At 38.7% G+C, this 17,494-nt stretch overlaps 1 protein-coding gene across 1 annotated transcript in view; it reads right to left on the bottom strand.

Moving 5' to 3' along the window:
- The window catches only part of MMP16 (matrix metallopeptidase 16), a 379,265-nt gene extending 362,111 nt beyond the window's left edge, over positions 1-17,154 (bottom strand). Inside the window, exon 1 of the mRNA XM_043483344.1 lies at positions 17,023-17,154. Coding sequence (XP_043339279.1) covers positions 17,023-17,154 — 132 coding nt within the window. The remainder of the gene's footprint in view (positions 1-17,022) is intronic.
- Between the last annotated feature and the right edge of the window lie 340 nt (positions 17,155-17,494).

The raw sequence follows: 17,494 nt of genomic DNA, 5'->3' as shown, positions 1-17,494 counted from the left end.
CCATCGAGTCGGTGATGCCATCCAGCCATCTCATCCTCTGTCATCCCCTTGGCTATTGTAAACAGTTCTGCTATGAACATCGGGGTGCTTGTGTCTTTTTAAAAATAAATTTATTTACTTATTCATCTACTGTTTATTTATTTTTGGCTACACTGGGTCTTCATTGCTTTGCAGGAACTTTTTCTGGTTGCAGTGTGCAGGCTCCTCATTGCGGTGGCTTCTCTCGTGGAACACAGGCTCGAGGCATGCAGGCTTCGGGGGTTGCAGCACCTGGGATCAGTAGCTGCCGCTCATGAACTCTAGAGTCTGGGCTCTGTCCTTGGGGCATATGGGCTTAGCTTCTCCGTGGGATGTAGAATCTTCCCAGACCAGGGATCGAACTTCACATTGGCAGGTGGATTCTTATTCACTATGTCACTTGGGAAGTCTGCACATATCTTTCTGAGTTAGAGTTTTCTCCAAATATATGCCTAGGAGTGAGATTGCTGAATCTTAACGTAAGTTTATCTTTAGGTTTGCTAAGGAACCTCTATACTATTTTCTGTAATGACTACACCAATTTACATTCTCACCAACTCTCTGGGAAGATTCATTTTCTCTGCACCATCTCCAACACTTACTCTTTGTAGACTTTTTAATAATGGTCATTATGACTGGTGTGGGGACTTCCCTGGAGCTCAGATGGTAAAAAAATCTGCCTGAAATGCAGCAGACCTGGCTTTGATTCCTGGGTCAGGAAGATCTCCTGAAAAAGGAAATGGCACCCCACTCCAGTATTCTTGCCTAGAGAATTCCATGGACAGAGAAGCCTGACGGGCTACAGTCCATGGGATCACAAAGAGCTAAACATGACTGGGCGACCAACACTATGAGTGGTGTGAGGTGATACTTCATTCCAGTTTCATTTGCATTTCTCTAATAATTAGCAGTATTGAGCATGTTTTCTTGTACCTACTGGCCATCTGTGTGTCTTCTTATGAGAAATGTCTATTATGTATTCTGTCCATTGTTTGAATGGGTTGGCTTTTTGAGACTAAGCTATATGAATTGTCTGTATGTTTTGGAAATTAAGTCCTTGTCAGTAACAACATGTGCAAATATTTTCTTTCAGTCTGTAGGGTATCTTTTCAATTAGTTTAAGTCTCCTTTGCCATTCAAAAGGTTTTAATTTTAATTAAGTCACATTTGTTTATTTTTTGTTTTTTATTTCCATTACTCTAGGATTAATGAATTTGGAAAACTCAGCAGTGGCCACAGGACTGGAAAAGGTCAATTTTCATTCCAATCCCAAAGAAAGGCAATGCCAAAGAATGCTCAAATTACTGCACAATTGCACTCATCTCACACACTAGTAAAGCAATGCTCAAAATTCGCCAAGCCAGGCTTCAACAATACATGAACCGTGAACTTCCAGGTGTTCAAGCTGGTTTTAGAAAAGGCAGAGGAACCAGAGATCAAATTGCCAACATCCTCTGGATCATCAAAAATGCAAGAGAGTTCCAGAAAAACATCTATTTCTGCTTTATCAACTATGCCAAAGCCTTTGTGTAGATCACAATAAACTGTGGGAAATTCTTCAAGAGATGGGAATACCAGACCACCTGACCTGCCTCTTGAGAAATCTGTATGCAGGTTAGGAAGCAACAGTTAGAACTGGACATGGAACAACAGACTGGTTCCAAATAGGAAAAGGAGCACATCAAGGCTATATATTGTTACCCTTATTATTTAACTTATATGCAGAGTACATCATGAGAAACACTGAACTGGATGAAGCACAAGCTGGAATCAAGATTGCCGGGAGAAATAACAATAACCTCAGATATGCAGATGACACCACCCTTATGGCAGAAAGTGAAGAAGAACTAAAGAGCCTCTTGATGAAAGTGAAAGAGGAGAGTTAAAAAGTTGGCTTAAAGCTCAACATTCAGAAAACAAAGATCATGGCATCCAGTCCAGTCACTTCATGGCAAATAGATGGAGAAACAGTGGAAACAGTGGCTGACTTTATTTTGGGCAGCTCCAAAATCACTGCGGATGGTGACTGCAGCCATGAAATTAAAAGATGCTTACTCCTTGGAAGAAAAGTTATGACCAACCTAGACAGCATATTAAAAAGCAGAGACATTACTCTGCCAACAAAGGTCCATCTAGTCAAGGCTATGGTTTTTCCAGTAGTCACGTATGAATGTGAGAGTTGGACTATAAAGAAAGCTGAGTGCCGAAGAATTGATGTTTTTGAACTGTGGTGTTGGAGAAGACTCTTGAGAGTTCCTTGGACTGCAAGGAGATCCAACCAGTCCATCCTAAAGGAAATCAGTGCTGAATATTTATTGGAAGGACTGATGCTGAAGCTGAAACAACAATCATTTGGCCACCTGATGCAAAAAGCTGACTCATCTGAAAAGACCCTGATGCTGGGAAAGATTGAAGGCAGGAGGACAAGGGGATGACAGAGGATGAGATGGTTGGATGGCATCACCGACTCAATGGACATGAGTTTGATTAAACTCCGGGAGTTGGTGATGGACAGGCAGACCTGGCATGCTGTAGTTCGTGGGGTCACAAAGAGTTGGACATGACTGAGCGACTGAACTGAACTGAACTGAGAAGACAGATCAGAAACATATTGTTGCAATTTATGTCAGTGTTCTACCCATGGTTTTCTCTAGGGGTTTTATAGTACCCAGTCTTAAATTTAGGTCTTTAATCCATTTTAAGTTTATTTTTGTATACAGTGTTAGAACATGTTCTAATTTCATTCTTTTACATGCACCTGTCCAGGTTTCAGCACCACTTACTGAAGAAAGTGTCTTTTCACAATTACACACTCTTGCCTCCTTTGCCGTAGACTGATTGACCGTAAGTGTGTGGATTTGTCTGTGGACCATCTATCCCGTCCCACTGATCTGTATGTCTACTTCTGTGCCACTACTATTCTGTCTTGATTACTGTCGCTTTGCCATACAGTCTAAAGTCTCAGCTCTGTTCTTCTTTCTCAAGATTGTTCTGGTTATTCAAGGTCTTTTGTGTTTCCATACAAAGTTTAAAATTGTTTGCTCTTATCCACAAGAAAGTATGAAATAATGCCATTTGCAGCAACATGAATGGACCTAGAGATGATTGATCACATTAAGTGAAGAAAGAGAAAGACAGGTATCATATAGTATCACTTATATACAGAATCTAACAAGTGATACAAGTCAACTTATTTACAAAACAGAAGTACAAAAAACAAACTTATGGTTACCAAACAGAATAGCAGAGGGCTAGGAGGATAGATACATTAGACCTTGATTAATATATACTCACTACTACATATAAAATAGATGTTAAAAAAAAAACAAGGACCTGTATAGCACAAATAACTATATTAAGTATCTTACAATAACCTACAATGAAAAAGAATCTGAAAAAGATATATATATGAATGTATATATATATATATATATATATATATATATATAAAATCCTAAATTAACTATACTTCAATTTTCAAAATGGTTTAAAAAAAGAAAAATATCAGAATCCAAGAAATTTCTTGTTATGTCAGTTATTAAAGGTATTTGAAGAAAAGTAAAACAATGTCTTTTTTTTACTATTGTTCTCTTGTAAAATTTGTTTTTCATAAAATGTCACCTATGTTAATATATTAACTTCATGTTGGTTTTAAATGAATTTCTAAATAAATGTTTTTAAATTTTAGCAGGTTTTAATCGTCTAGAACTGTAAACATAGATATAAATCACACAATAAAAACTTTCAGGGGTTTTCAACAACTTTAGGCCTGTACAGGACCTTTAGTTTGACTGCTATGCTAAATCAAGACCTCAGTAGATAAACTTTGAGCTATGAAGCTAGAAAGAGGGGTGGGGTCTGGTCATGATGGGTCATGCAGGCCATGAGATAATATACTGAGTCCAGAACAGGGATACAGAGGCTCCAAGGAGAGCTGAATCCAAGTGCACACATGAAATGAACAGACTCTTCAGTCTGTTACAGGGAAAGTGACGTGCGTACAGACACATCGTAGGAAAAGACAGACTTACATGTTATACGAAAAGAGACAACTGATTAGAAGCAATCAGTGAAAGGCAGGAAGGCGGGGTGTTGGTGCCCACTTTTTTACTATTAATACGCATGTGGTCGGTGGTGCCAAGAGAGAGCGACCACCGAGGGAGGGTGGTTTAGACAGACTGGCATTTCTCTTCCTTCTGTATTGTGTCCTCCTGCTGTTTTGTATGCTTGGTGATTTTTACTATTGGAGGTCAGGCATTGTGAATTTTAACTTACTGGGTACTGGATTTTTGTATTCCCATACATCTTATTGAGTTTTCTGTGGAAAGCACTTTAGTCACTGACAAAATATCTGCTCCTTTAAGGTCTTCCTTTTAAGACTTATAAAGCAAAATTAGATCTGTCTTCTAAGGATTTTTTCCCCCCACTACTGGAGCCTCTAGATGAAGGTGAAAGAGGAGAGTGAAAAATCTGGCTTAAAACTCAACATTCAAAAAACTAAGATCATGGCATCCGGTCCCAACACTTCATGGCAAATAGATGGGGAAATAATGGAAACAGTGACACACTCTATTTTCTTGGGCTCCAAAATCACTGCAGGTGGTGACTGCAGCCATGAAATTGAAAGACACTTGCTCCTTGGAAGAAAAACTATGACAAACATAGACAGCATATTAAAAAGCAGAGACATTACTTTGCCGACAAAGGTCCATATAGTCAAAGCTATGGGTTTTCCAGCGGTCATGTATGGATGTGAGAGTTGGACAATAAAGAAAGCGGAGCACTGAAGAACTGATGCTTTTGAACTGTGAAGACGACTCTTGAGAGTCCCTTGGATGGCAAGGAGATCAAATCACTCAACCCTACAGGAAATCAACCCTGAATATTCAGGGTTGGAAGGACTGATACTGAAGCTCCAATACTTGGGCCACCTGATGTGAAGAGCCAGCTCATTAGAAAAGATCCTGATGCTGGGAAAGATTGATGGCAGGAGGACAAGAGGAGGACGGAGGATGAGATGGTTGAATGGCATCACCGACTTGATGGACATGAGTTTGAGCAAGCTCCAGGAGATGGTGAAGGACACGGAAGTCTGGCGTGCTTCAGTCCATGGGGTCGCAAAGAGCCGGCCACAACTGAGTGACTAAACAAGAACAACAACTGGAGCAAGATGCTTCTGAGTCCTCTATCTGAGTCCTCTATCTGAGTCCTCTATCCAACACCCTGTTAACCATGAGGTTTCTCAGTGTGGCTGGTGAGAATGGACACTATTCCCACTCTATGTGGTTTGCAGGCATGGTCCCCTCTGATTCTGCTGGTTGATTCTTTCTCCAGCCTCCACCAGTTATTTCAAAGGAAGGTATAGATCAGTCCTTAATTGAATACTCAAGGGGAATGTCCTGCAGATCTCCATGCTCTACAGAATTCTCCCTTCTGGTATTCTGACCTGTGAATTCTAAGCTTCTTGATTTCTCCATACTCCCAGCTTCATCTCCTTGATTCAAGGAGTTTGCTTGGCTCTGCCTTCCCTGTATTGTCACCTGGAAACTCTCTCAATGAAGTAAATTGACATAATCAGAGGGCTCATCTTGGGTCACATCTTTCAAGGATGACTATCCTTCATTACCTGACGTCCAATGACTTAAAAACCAGTTTCATATGTTTTGTCCTTTTTTTTTTTAAAGTTCAGCAAGAGATAGTAAGTCAGAAGCCTATTACTTATCTTGACCCATTATCCTCTACCTCTTTAATCTTAGAACAATCCTTGAGTTGAGTATTATTACCTCTACTTTACACACAAGAAAATTGGAGCACAGAGTCAGTAACTTGGCTCACTCAAGTTCACTGAGCTTCGGTATCACCAAAGTTGATTTTTAAGCATTTTTTTCAAAGTTCTTGAACATAGCCATTATGATATACTGCCTGTAACGGAAGTGAGAGAGAGCTGAATAAATATTTAACACTGACTATGTTTTATAAAATCATCTTTGTAAATTGGTTTAGAAATAAGCTTTCCTTAAAAGGCTAATAAATGAACTAAATGATCCTTGAGAGCTATATACAGCAACAAGCTTAAGGACTGAAGTTTTGTTACATCCTTAGGTCAACCACCAAGATGAAGTTCTCGTTCCCTCTACAATAAAGACAAATATCAAGCCTGTTCTCAAACAGCGAGCTCTGAGTCACTTCATCTGCCTGAAATGATCTATCGGTAAGTTCTCTTTTACATTAAAGAAATAAATTGGGCTCCCCAGATCACGCTAGTGGTAAAGAATCTGCCTGCCAATGCAGGTAGATGCTAGAGACAAGGTCGGGTCAGGAAGGTCCCCTGGAGGAGGGCATGACAAACCCACTCCAGTGTTCTTGCCTGGAGAATCCCATGGACAGAGGAGCCTGCCAGGCTACAGTCCATAGGGTCACAAGAGTCAAACATGACTGAGCCAACTTCTCATGCACACAGAAAGAAATATATTAGAAGTGATTAAATAAATCTGTTTCCTTGTAGCTTATACCCAGTCAAAACAATATATAAAAATAAACTCCAGAATTCATGACAGTCAGCAGCCACATACACAAACATTCCTTCCCAGCAGGACACTGGAACACAGTTCTAACAGATATTCCTTCACATGTTCTAAAATGTTCTATTCTTTTCATCCTGGAATGTAATCAAATCTTCCTAAAACCTTAAAAATCATATTTACTGTGAGGGCATGCAACATGATAAATAGTTGAGGAATAAGATGTTATGATTAATTTAATGTTATATATAATTTGGCTATTATTTGCAATTGAATATAGGTTACCAATTTTCTATGAGTAAAAACTTATAAAGGGTATTAAGCAGTAAACTTATATTGAGTAGCACATAATCAATCCTGAATCAGTAAATCAAACAGACAACAGTCTATTCAGTTTTTATTCCAGGTAAGTCTCCATACTAGGATGGAGTTCACATTTTCTTTATGCATATCCACGATTCCATTGCAGTTTGGAATATACAAGATGTGAATGATGGAAGTAGATCACACTGTCCCTGTGGAAACCTGGGAGTTAATTCTTGTCTGTTAAGACTTGGTTAAGACCCTGGGCTTCACAGCCAACCTGCCTGCTTTGATTCTGAGCTATTTCACTTCAGAAGAATCCAGAGCTATGTGGCCTTGGCAAGTTCCTCAACATTTCCATACCTCAGATTCCTCAACTGTGAAACAGAAATAGTAGTACTAACTCACAAGATTGTAATAAAATTTAAATGAGTTAAAAGATATGAAACAGAACACTATCAGGCACATAGCAAATGCTCAACCAGTGCTAATTAACATTGCTTTTATTATCATCAAAATAAGCTGTTCAAAGAAATCAGTTCCAGGCACGTCCATCTTACTGGTTATTTGGACCTTGTCTAATTAGAATATTATGCCAGCATATAATTGTTTCTATATTCCCAGTTATAGGCAAGAATGAGGAAACAGATAAATCCTGTTATCTAAGAAGGAAACCACTTGGGATTGTCTCAATACTGTCATTACAAAACCTGCACTATAGTCAAGCCATAAAGAATACAAATCCACTTTATGAATGGTCAAAATAAATCAAAGACTGTTTTAGTAATTTGTCTGAGCCACCCATGGGACAAATAATTTCACTCCATCTACATAGTAAGTAGTAAGGAGCAAGTCAGTAAGTTCTATGACAGAGCTGTTGTGATATTAAAACACGCAGAGGTCCAGAAGAGTTTTATCTGAAACCGCGAGAGCTTTTTTGTAAGTTGATTACCAATTTCAGGCAAATCATTGAGTGTACAGTGGAAATTCTTTGAATCTATTCTGTCTTATCCATAGTGAAAGAGGAGAGGAGTGAAAAATGTGACTTCCTGAAAATTTTACCCAATTTCCAGGTCAAGTGTCCTGTAATATATCTAAATCATAAAGTCCCACAAGATTCCAACTAGAAAAAAAAAGCAGGACCACAAGAAGGTAGTGGCTTGCAATTATTTAAAGGAGAAATAAATGCACAGGTCTTAGAAGCCTCACATTCAAATGTCTAATTGCTAAAAATGAGGAGAAACTATTAACATGTGGTATGAATTCAGTAGTGAAAAGTTCATGGAAAAAATGCCTCCACTGACATGACTTGGGTCTGACTGCTTTAGCCACCTGCAGAGGGCCTGCACGCCGCTGAATACCACTGACATCACCGCAGGTGTGTGCAGTTTGGGGACATGAAATCAAGTTCATAACAGTATCCAGCTTCCTTGAAAAAAAAAAAAAGGCAGTTTATTCTCCCCTAGTTTGAGCATGACTAAAACAAGGACTCATTGGGAAAGACCCTGATGCTAGGAAAGATTGAAGGTGGGAGGAAAAGGGGACAACAGAGGATGAGATGGTTGGATGGCATCACCGACTCGATGGACATGAGTTTGAGTAAGCTCTGGGAGTTGGTGATGGACAGGGAGGCCTGGCGTGCTGCGGTCCATGGGGTCGCAGAGTCGGACACGACTGAGCGACTGAACTGAACTGAACTGGAAACGACTGTAAAATTCCATTCCGGTGAGTAATCTATTTGGGTTTGTTTATTTGGTCATTTGAATACATCATTCTAAGGACTGTCACTCCTGAGAATATCCGTCTGTGGGTCCATGGCTTACTTCATTTATCCGTATTTCCTTTAATTGACAGATGAGAACCTTTAAAAATCTAAATAATGCTTGTGAGTAAATTATAACATCTTAATTAAATGTTGATATTCCCCAATGCATTAGAGACTGCCCCTTTTTGAACCCCCTCTTATGGAAAAATCTGTTCATCTGAAAACCTGTTAAAGCTGCCTACTTAGAGATAAAGCACTGTTTCACACTTCAGTGGCTCATTCCTTACATATATTTTAAAAGATGACGAGTAAAACCTATATTTTAAAATGTCCTTTCATCAAAAAATATTCCTGCAATAAATTCCCCTGGTAAATATTAAAAGATAAAATAACCATAGTCTGATAAGTTTCTAAATGTGCATTTTTGCTACATATAACACCTCATGCAAAGAGTTGACTCATTGGAAAAGACCCTGATGCGAAGGATTGGGGGCAGGAGAAGGGGACGACAGAGGATGAGATGGCTGGATGGCATCACCAACTCGATGGACATGAGTTTGAGTAAACTCCGGGAATTGGTGATGGACAGGGAGGCCTGGAGTGCTGTGATTCATGGGGTCGCAGAGTCAGACACGACTGAGCGACTGAACTGAACTGAACTGAATCTAAAAGGCATAGTCAAATTAGATTTATCCCTCCTTTAATCTATAAGACTACAATCATTTCATTCATTTTAGTTAAAGTGAGAATACCAAAAGCACCTACAGTCACTATTATGGATAGTGCTGACTTACTCTACACTTAAAAGGAAGATATAAAGCAGCCCTACATTATAACCATCTTTGTCATATTGTCACGCCCAGAACTTCCCCCCAAATTCCCCCAAAAGTATTAATTTCCTTCTTAGTTCATCAAATATGTAAGAACCGGTACCAAGTGGCTATCAGTAAACCTTTAAATCTCACACATTCAATCATGAATCATTCATTGATTTCCTTAAGCTCTCTCTGATTGGCTATGATTCATTTTAAGATATCTAATTGCACCTACTGGCCTTGATTTTTAAACCAACCTCTCCCATTGGAATCTTTAAACAGCTGACTAGCTCCCTCTAGCCTCCTTTAGTATACTACGGCCACAGGTCACAGTCAAAGGTTAGGGGCCTGCTGTGGCGGGGACTCTTACTCTCTTGGCCAAGATTATTATGTGGCTCATCAAGATATTCCACTGATCCAAACCCAAGGAGGCTAGTGCCAAGAGGCAGTGGTGAGACTCTAACACGAAGAACACCCATTCAGAGCGCGAAATGACAGGAATCAACAGTCAAACACAATTGCATAAATAACCTCAAAATCTATAAATGACTTTCCCAAGGGAAGAAAGGAAAAGAAAAAGTTGAGTGTCACACCTATTTTTACTGAGCAAGATTATCCTTTTCACCTGGAATATGTCTGCTCTCTGCATAAGCTGCATATTTCATAAAACAAATGCAGTCAGATTTTCACATTCAAAATCAAATGTGAAGAACTAAAATAACCCTCAAAGAGCCAGGTGCCAAAATTATTTTCCACAGTGGGCAAAAGGGACATACAGTTTAAACACTTCATTTCACTATAAAATATGTATATATTTTTATATATAGATAGATGGATTTGAATTTTGAGACTCCTTCCCCCCCCAAAAAAAAACTATTTTGATCTCATTCTAACTTGCCTTTTTATGATTGAAGTACCACTTGTAGATGATATATATTTTTCAAAATAACATCAAGCCATGTTTTTAACATTAAATTTTTAAAGTTTGCTACCTTGGCCAAAAATTGATTTTAAAATTACATATAATTTGCTGCCAGTGTTTTTACTGCTCAGCAGAAGGCTAGGATCATTTCCAAAATGGAACGCCCTGTGTCACTACATATGATAACAAATGTTAGATTTAAGTTGCACATTCTGTATTTCCTCATGATAGGCATTTCAGTAAAAAAAAAAAAAAAAAAACTGAACACTCTACCTTGGCTGTCTAGTTGTCCCCAAATGCACAGGGTAAATACGTACAATTCCCCTCTCTGGCTATATAAATTAAAGGTTGGAAGTGAATACAATAGAACGTCACATTTGGAAATGGCCTTAGTGACAGGTTAGTTCAATTGTCATTTTGCCCCAGTTCAAAGCTATGTTGGTACAAGAACCAAAATTAAAGGCCATGTCCCTTGACCCTCTGTTCTAGGTCTCCATTACCCTATATTGCTAGTTATCTTCTGTCCCCAATGTGACATGAACAAGTGGCTTTATTTTAAACTGTACTGTCATTGAATAAACCACTTTAATGTCTTTTTTCTGCCCATCTTCCTCCTTCCCCTATTAATTAAAAAAAAGACTTATGTTCTAAATTTGGGGTACAACATAGAGCTAGCTGAAGTCATACATCAAATCCTACCCCTACCGTGAATAGGAAGCACTTGGGCATTGAGTCAATTAAAATAAACAGGCCTACTAAATCATAAAGGCCTATTTCTTTTCCATGGTATTAGAAAAGATGAACAGATTTCAGCAAACTCAGTCTTATAAAAGAAGGTGTGAGCTGAACTTGACATTCTATGATAGTAACAGATGACAAGACAAAATGTGAAAATCACATTCTTGAACTAAACTGTCTAAGAAAAGCCCACGGGAAGAAAATGTACCGATGTTAGCTTGGTTGACTTTCAGTATATTCCATTTTGTAAAAATTTTTAAAAGTATTAAAATCTTCCTAGACCAGCTGGTATATTCTAACCTGATAGACTTTTCTGTAATTAGATGCTATCATGCCAAGTACCTTTGAATCAGCATTTATTTTTACCAATAACATCTAAACCATGGAGTTAAATAACTATGGAAAGGCATGTTCCTATCTATCTATCCACTATCTACCGAATATGATGTACATATATATTCAATCATCAGAACAACCCCCTATGAGACAAGGACTGTTAGTATCTCTGTTTTAAAGACATGTGCATTGAGGGTCACACAGACTATCTTGTCTGTTACTGACTTAATCATAAACTTGCAAGTAAAAGACCTGGGGTTAGAATTCAGGCAATCTGGCACCAGAATATGAGCTCTTTTTAAAAAAAATTTTACTTGATTTATAATGTTATGTTAGTTTTTCACAAAGTGATTTATTTTATATGCGTATATATATATATATATATATATATACACATATATATATATTCTTTTTCAGGTCATTTTCCATTATAAAGTAGTACAAGATACTGAATACAGTTCCCTGTGCTATATAGCAGATACTTATTGTTTACCTATTTTGTATATAGTAGTGTGTATCTGTTAATCTTAGACTCCTAATTTATCCCTCCCCTTCTTTTTCCCCTTTGGTAACCATAAATCTATTTTATATGTCTATGAGTCTCTTTCTATTGTGTAAATAAGTTCATCTGTATCATATTTTTAGATTCCACATATAAATCATACCATATGATATTTGTCTTTGTCTTATATACTTCACTTAGTAATGACAATCTCTAGGCCCATCCATGTTGCTGCAAATGACATTATTTCATTCTTTCTTATGGCTGTATAATCAGAACATGTGCTCTTAATCACTACAGTATACCACAATAAAAATGAGCTGATGAATATAATTACACTCACAGATACTTAAAATAAATTGTGATGCAATGTAACGTAAAAGAGGACAATCTCAATTTTAAATAACTGTGCTAAAAAGCCTCAGAAAGCTCCTGAAGGAGCACAATGAAATAAATCTTTCTCTTTTGACACTGAACAAATTTAACTAATTGATTCAAATGTCCAGTGTCTCTCTTTGCAGTCCAGAAATAATTTCAATTGGTCATTTACCAAATATTCTGAAGAGGTACATTTTGAGTAGTACTCTGAAGTAAGTCAGGCCTTAAAAATAAATTTACATAAAATAATTGATTAATCCAACTTAAGAGAAAATAATTATACCACTGAAAAAGTACATTGAAATTTTCTTCTGTTACTAACCTGAAACAGCATGAAACAGGAAAAGTAACTTTAGCTCTGTCACTTTTAACCTGACTCTAAAGATTAAAAAGTAATTATTGAAACCAACTCTATTCTTCCTTGATAAGAAAGAAGAGACTAAAAAAGAAAACCCAGCTGTACAGAGGGATGGGCTTGGATGGTTGTTCTCTGTGGATTTCTCAGGGGTAATAAGAGACAATATACCTCACTCGTATAGGCTCATCTGTAAGAATTTCATGAAAAACTCTAGATTTGGGCATCCTGACCAAGCAACACTGAATACAGAACACACAGTTAAGGTGGAACACACAGGAGAAGCTGAAGATCCTGAGGACTAGTGAGTCTTCTGGTCTTCTGGTCATAGTTCTTGACCTTAATGATATTCTGAATGGCCAGCACACTTGGGATTCCAAAGCATGGAATCTTGCTGCAGATTAAAAACCTTAATGAATCAGTTATGCAGCACCTGCTACTGACTGGTATAAAATTGTTACAGTGGAGAATTAAAGGATGTAGTTAGAGTACCTTATTCAAGGAGGCTGACCAGATAATGTTGTCACCATCCTTCCATTAGCAAATAAAATAATGCATGTTAGTTATTTAAGCAAGTGAAAACAAAAACAGGAAAAGGTCCCAACATCTAACATTTTAAAATCTGTAAAACACAATTTTTTATCTCTGAAATGTCTCACCACTAATTACTGCTAAGATTATACGCAGTAGAAAGCTAATCCAAGCAAACTCTGAACTTATAGGTAGATTCAGATAAACCTGAGAAAGGTAAATAAATACTAAAGAAACATATTGCAAGAAAAATGTAAAAGGATTACACTCACAATTCACAGTATTTGTCACAGAATTGCCTTTTAAAATCTAGAATCTCTCTTCTTTCTTTAAGAAACAGACAACGCAATAAATTTTTGCTTTATCAGGTTTTTTATATGTGCATCATTCAGAGTATCACATGTTTTTATTTTAACATTAAATTGGTTTAAAATAAATTTCCTCACTAGAGGAATAATATGTGCTATTATTTTAAAAAAAATAAAGAACATGTTGTTCACATAAATACTTAACACCTGACAAACTATGAAAGTTGATGATGAAAGTTATTGATTATGAACTATATTCTACCTTAAGTTTCATGATAAAAGTGCTTGCAGTGTTAAGAAGTTCTAGAATCATTAGAATTTCCACTACAACAAGAACATTATTCTAGAGACAAAATGACTTTTCAGAATGTAGAGATTAACTCAGGATTCTTTGTTAGCAATTTAGCTTCTTCTGACTAATGAACACCTCTAATTGAATGACAACAGTCTTTTGAGTTTTAGTTAATATTAACAATGTACCTCCTTTGCATCATTATAATGATTACATAGAGAAAGACCCACTCCCCAAAACTAGATCCAATGATATACAAAAATCAACAAATGTATACAGAAATGTTAACATTAAAAAGTGTTCTACCTGAAGTATATATAAGGAGGGGAATTTATTGAATGTCTTCCATAGTACTACTTCAGGTGTCTCACCCTTCTTCTTAGCTGTAAGAGATGTTCCTTTTTGCTTCTTAAAAACAAAACAAAAAAAACAAAATGCACTCTTTCTCTGTAACAGGCTTTCATCAGCATATTAATAAATATCTCCCACTTGAGTAATTAAAAATCTCAAATATTTATACTCTCAACAGGAGAGAGATAACATGAATACTTCTAGCCAACTTAGTCCCACCTAGTGGGGAGGGAACATAGGTTTTTAAACCTCAAATTGTAGAAAGCAAAAGTATGGGGGTCTCACCAATTGTAAAGTTCAGCAAGAATTAAAGCATTGCAATTGCAGTTGTCAGCACAGAAAGCTTCTCTTAGAAGCTTCGTTCCAACTATAATAACTTAGTGTGCCTGCTGGCAAAAAAATTTATGACACAAGCTTCATGCACGATTGATACCATTACTGTTTATTTTAAGACGGTCCACCAATCAAATAAAGCATTCTCAGTGTATGTTTTGCAACCAGAATGGGAAACACTATATAGATACCTTTTTTGAAGAAGATGTGATGGATTCTTTTTCCCACTAGTGTTTCCTACCAAAAAGAAACAGCTAATAAAAGTGAATCAGGCAGAAATTCATGTCAGAAAATATCCTATCATCCTGCGTTCTTTATAGTATGCTGAATTAACTAGCAGCTATCCTTATTTTTTAAAAATAAGAGATTATTATTACACATATGTAAGTATATAAACCCAACTAATGATATGTTCAAATGCTTTAAAAAAAACTATTTGGGAATAATGCAAACTCTGAAACATAATCTACTTTAAATCTTAGAAAATCTTCTTTGTATCAGATATGGTACACGCCTCCATCTTTCATAATTAAATTTTTGCATTGTGTAATAAATATGGATGAACTTAAATAATCTCCAAGTGGGGGGATAAAAGCTATTTTTTTCCATGAACCACTTTTAAACATATATCTTGAAGAAAGAGAATGATGGAAATTCTAAAATAAAATCTTGGTTAGCAAAATCATAACTTTTTCTCACATAATAATATCTTCTGGAACTGAATGAGAGGTTCAAACTCTGAACAAATACAAGCCCATTTATGTTTGGGCTCAAAAGGAAACCTAAAATAATCATCAATACACTGATGTTATTCCAGTAATCTCTGAAAGCAAATCTAAGACTTTTCCAAAACAAGTAGCCATGAACCCAGGCTCCCCCTTCCTTTTCAGAGCAGGATAAAAACTAGCCCCTACTTTTCACCACCTCCCAACACCCCACCTCCCCCCCAGCACTCCAACCTGAAGCAATAGGCCCTTCTCTTTATAACCTTATAAACAGCAGCTTGCCACTTTCATTCCTCTAGTCTATGAACTAATTACTTCTTCATTTCCACATTAAATTATCTCCTGAGTGTTAGAAACAAAAGTCCATCTGTGGCATGCAATCCCAAAAGTTCAAATTGGCAACCAGGGAAAGTGTGGACTTAACAGTTCCTTTCCTCTTTGTATTCAAAAAAAAACAAAGTTGTATTTTTCAAAGGATTTTGGTTTGAATTGGGGTTTTGCTGTAATATGATCATACTTAATATCTGCAAAGTTAGCTTTTGATGACGGCTCTTACTTTTTCAAATACTTTGTTTCTCTACCAACCATCACTACACACAGTCCTAAGAACAGTTCACGCAAATGCAGAATTACATTCAGAATATGCCCTCACATATACCATTTATTATGCACACTTTGTATATAAATCTGTTCTACGAAACATGGTCAAATGCTGCGCAACAGGTTCTGCTGTTGTGTAAACACACACTCCCAACAAAATGACAATAAGCTCTAAAGAGTCAAAAATATAGGGGGAAGAAAACCACATTAGCCTTCAGAGACTTAATCATAATTCTTTTGAGGTGACGGAAGATCTAACCAAAAAGGGTATACTTCGTCTTTACAATCAGCTCTTCTTATTTGTATCCCGCCCTGTGGGTGATAAACTAAAAACCAGGCGTATACAAGGATCCACTGACGTACTGCGCGGTACTGACTTTAGTGCTGAGTTGATGACAGGAAGGGTACTTTGGCAGAGCTCTGACAAGTCGTTATCCTTAAGTTCCCCCTTTGCTTTGCGTCTGTTGGTTCCCCAAGCTATCCACGTAAAACAAATGGCAATCTGCATTCTCTCTGTTTTGCCATGAGAGCGTGAAATCCAGTTAAAGACACACCTCAGAACTACTACACTGAGTCACATTTATTTTCACTCGGCGGGGGAGGGGAAGAGAAGACACTTTAAAATGAGACGGCGTCCCTGCCCTCTGTGTAGCCAGATCCAGTTACCGTGTATTAAGTTATGTCTAAACGAGAAAAAGATTCTGTCTAGGCAAGTGTTTTATCACCAAGCCATGTTATTCAACAGATCAAGGGTTCCCACGCTCTCCCCTAGACTCTTGGATTTTTAACCTCCTTTGTTAGACACAAAACAGAGGGAGAAAGATTTCAGGAACAATACCAAGGCAGCAAGCACAGGATGCCAAGCAGGGAGATCTGTGTTACCCGAGCAGAAGCAGCTTATTTACCACCAACTCAGGCTGCTTTTATTCGACTACACGTTTGCTCTAGGTAGGCGTTCGCCTCCTTCCTGGTAAAAAGAATGGACTGGCCACGACCGTGTCTTTCAGCGCGCAGCCCCGCGCTTTTGTGCTGCCGGGGATAACGGATTCTGTCTCAGGCGCATCCATCACCTAAGGCGCAGGGAAACTCAACACGGGTCCCGGAGGCTGGAAGGGGAACAATGTCTGCAGACCCCGGCGGCCGGGGGCTACCGGGATCCAGGGAGTGGACGGAACGGTCCGGGGAGCAGCCCCGGCGAAGGGGAAGGAAGAAAGCCCCGGCGCTCTTACCTCCACATTGAAATACTGCTCAGTTCCGCACACGGTAGCACATAAAATCCAAAGCAAGGTTTGCAAGTACAATATCCCCGAATGGTGCACGAAATCCAGCCGTCTCCCAGTGCTGGAGGTGAGTACGCTCATAGTGAACTGTGCCTCCGCGGATGGCCGGAATCCCCCCGGGCTTCTCGTCTCTCCCGCCCTCCGGGTTTCCTCTCAGAAGTCCTCGGTGGGCGAGGAGCCTGCAGGTTCACCCGACGCCGGGCAGGGGAGGGGACCGCGGCCCCCGCGCCTGGCAGCCCCGGAGCAGCCGCGGCGGAGGCAGCTCAGCAGCAGCTCGCCCTCACCATCCTCGGGGGCCCGTGGCGCCCAGGTTCCCCCGCGGGGCCGCCTCTCAGCTCCGAGTCGCCGCCGCCGCCTCCAGCCCGAGCGTCCGCCGCCCCCGCCGCCGCCGCCGCCTCCCGCTGCGGGCAGGGCCTCGCCG

The sequence above is a fragment of the Cervus canadensis genome, chromosome 12 (assembly GCF_019320065.1).
Source record: "Cervus canadensis isolate Bull #8, Minnesota chromosome 12, ASM1932006v1, whole genome shotgun sequence".
Taxonomy (NCBI): domain Eukaryota; kingdom Metazoa; phylum Chordata; class Mammalia; order Artiodactyla; family Cervidae; genus Cervus; species Cervus canadensis.
Note: the sequence above shows the minus strand (reverse complement) of the source record. Positions and strands in the feature narration are given on the sequence as shown.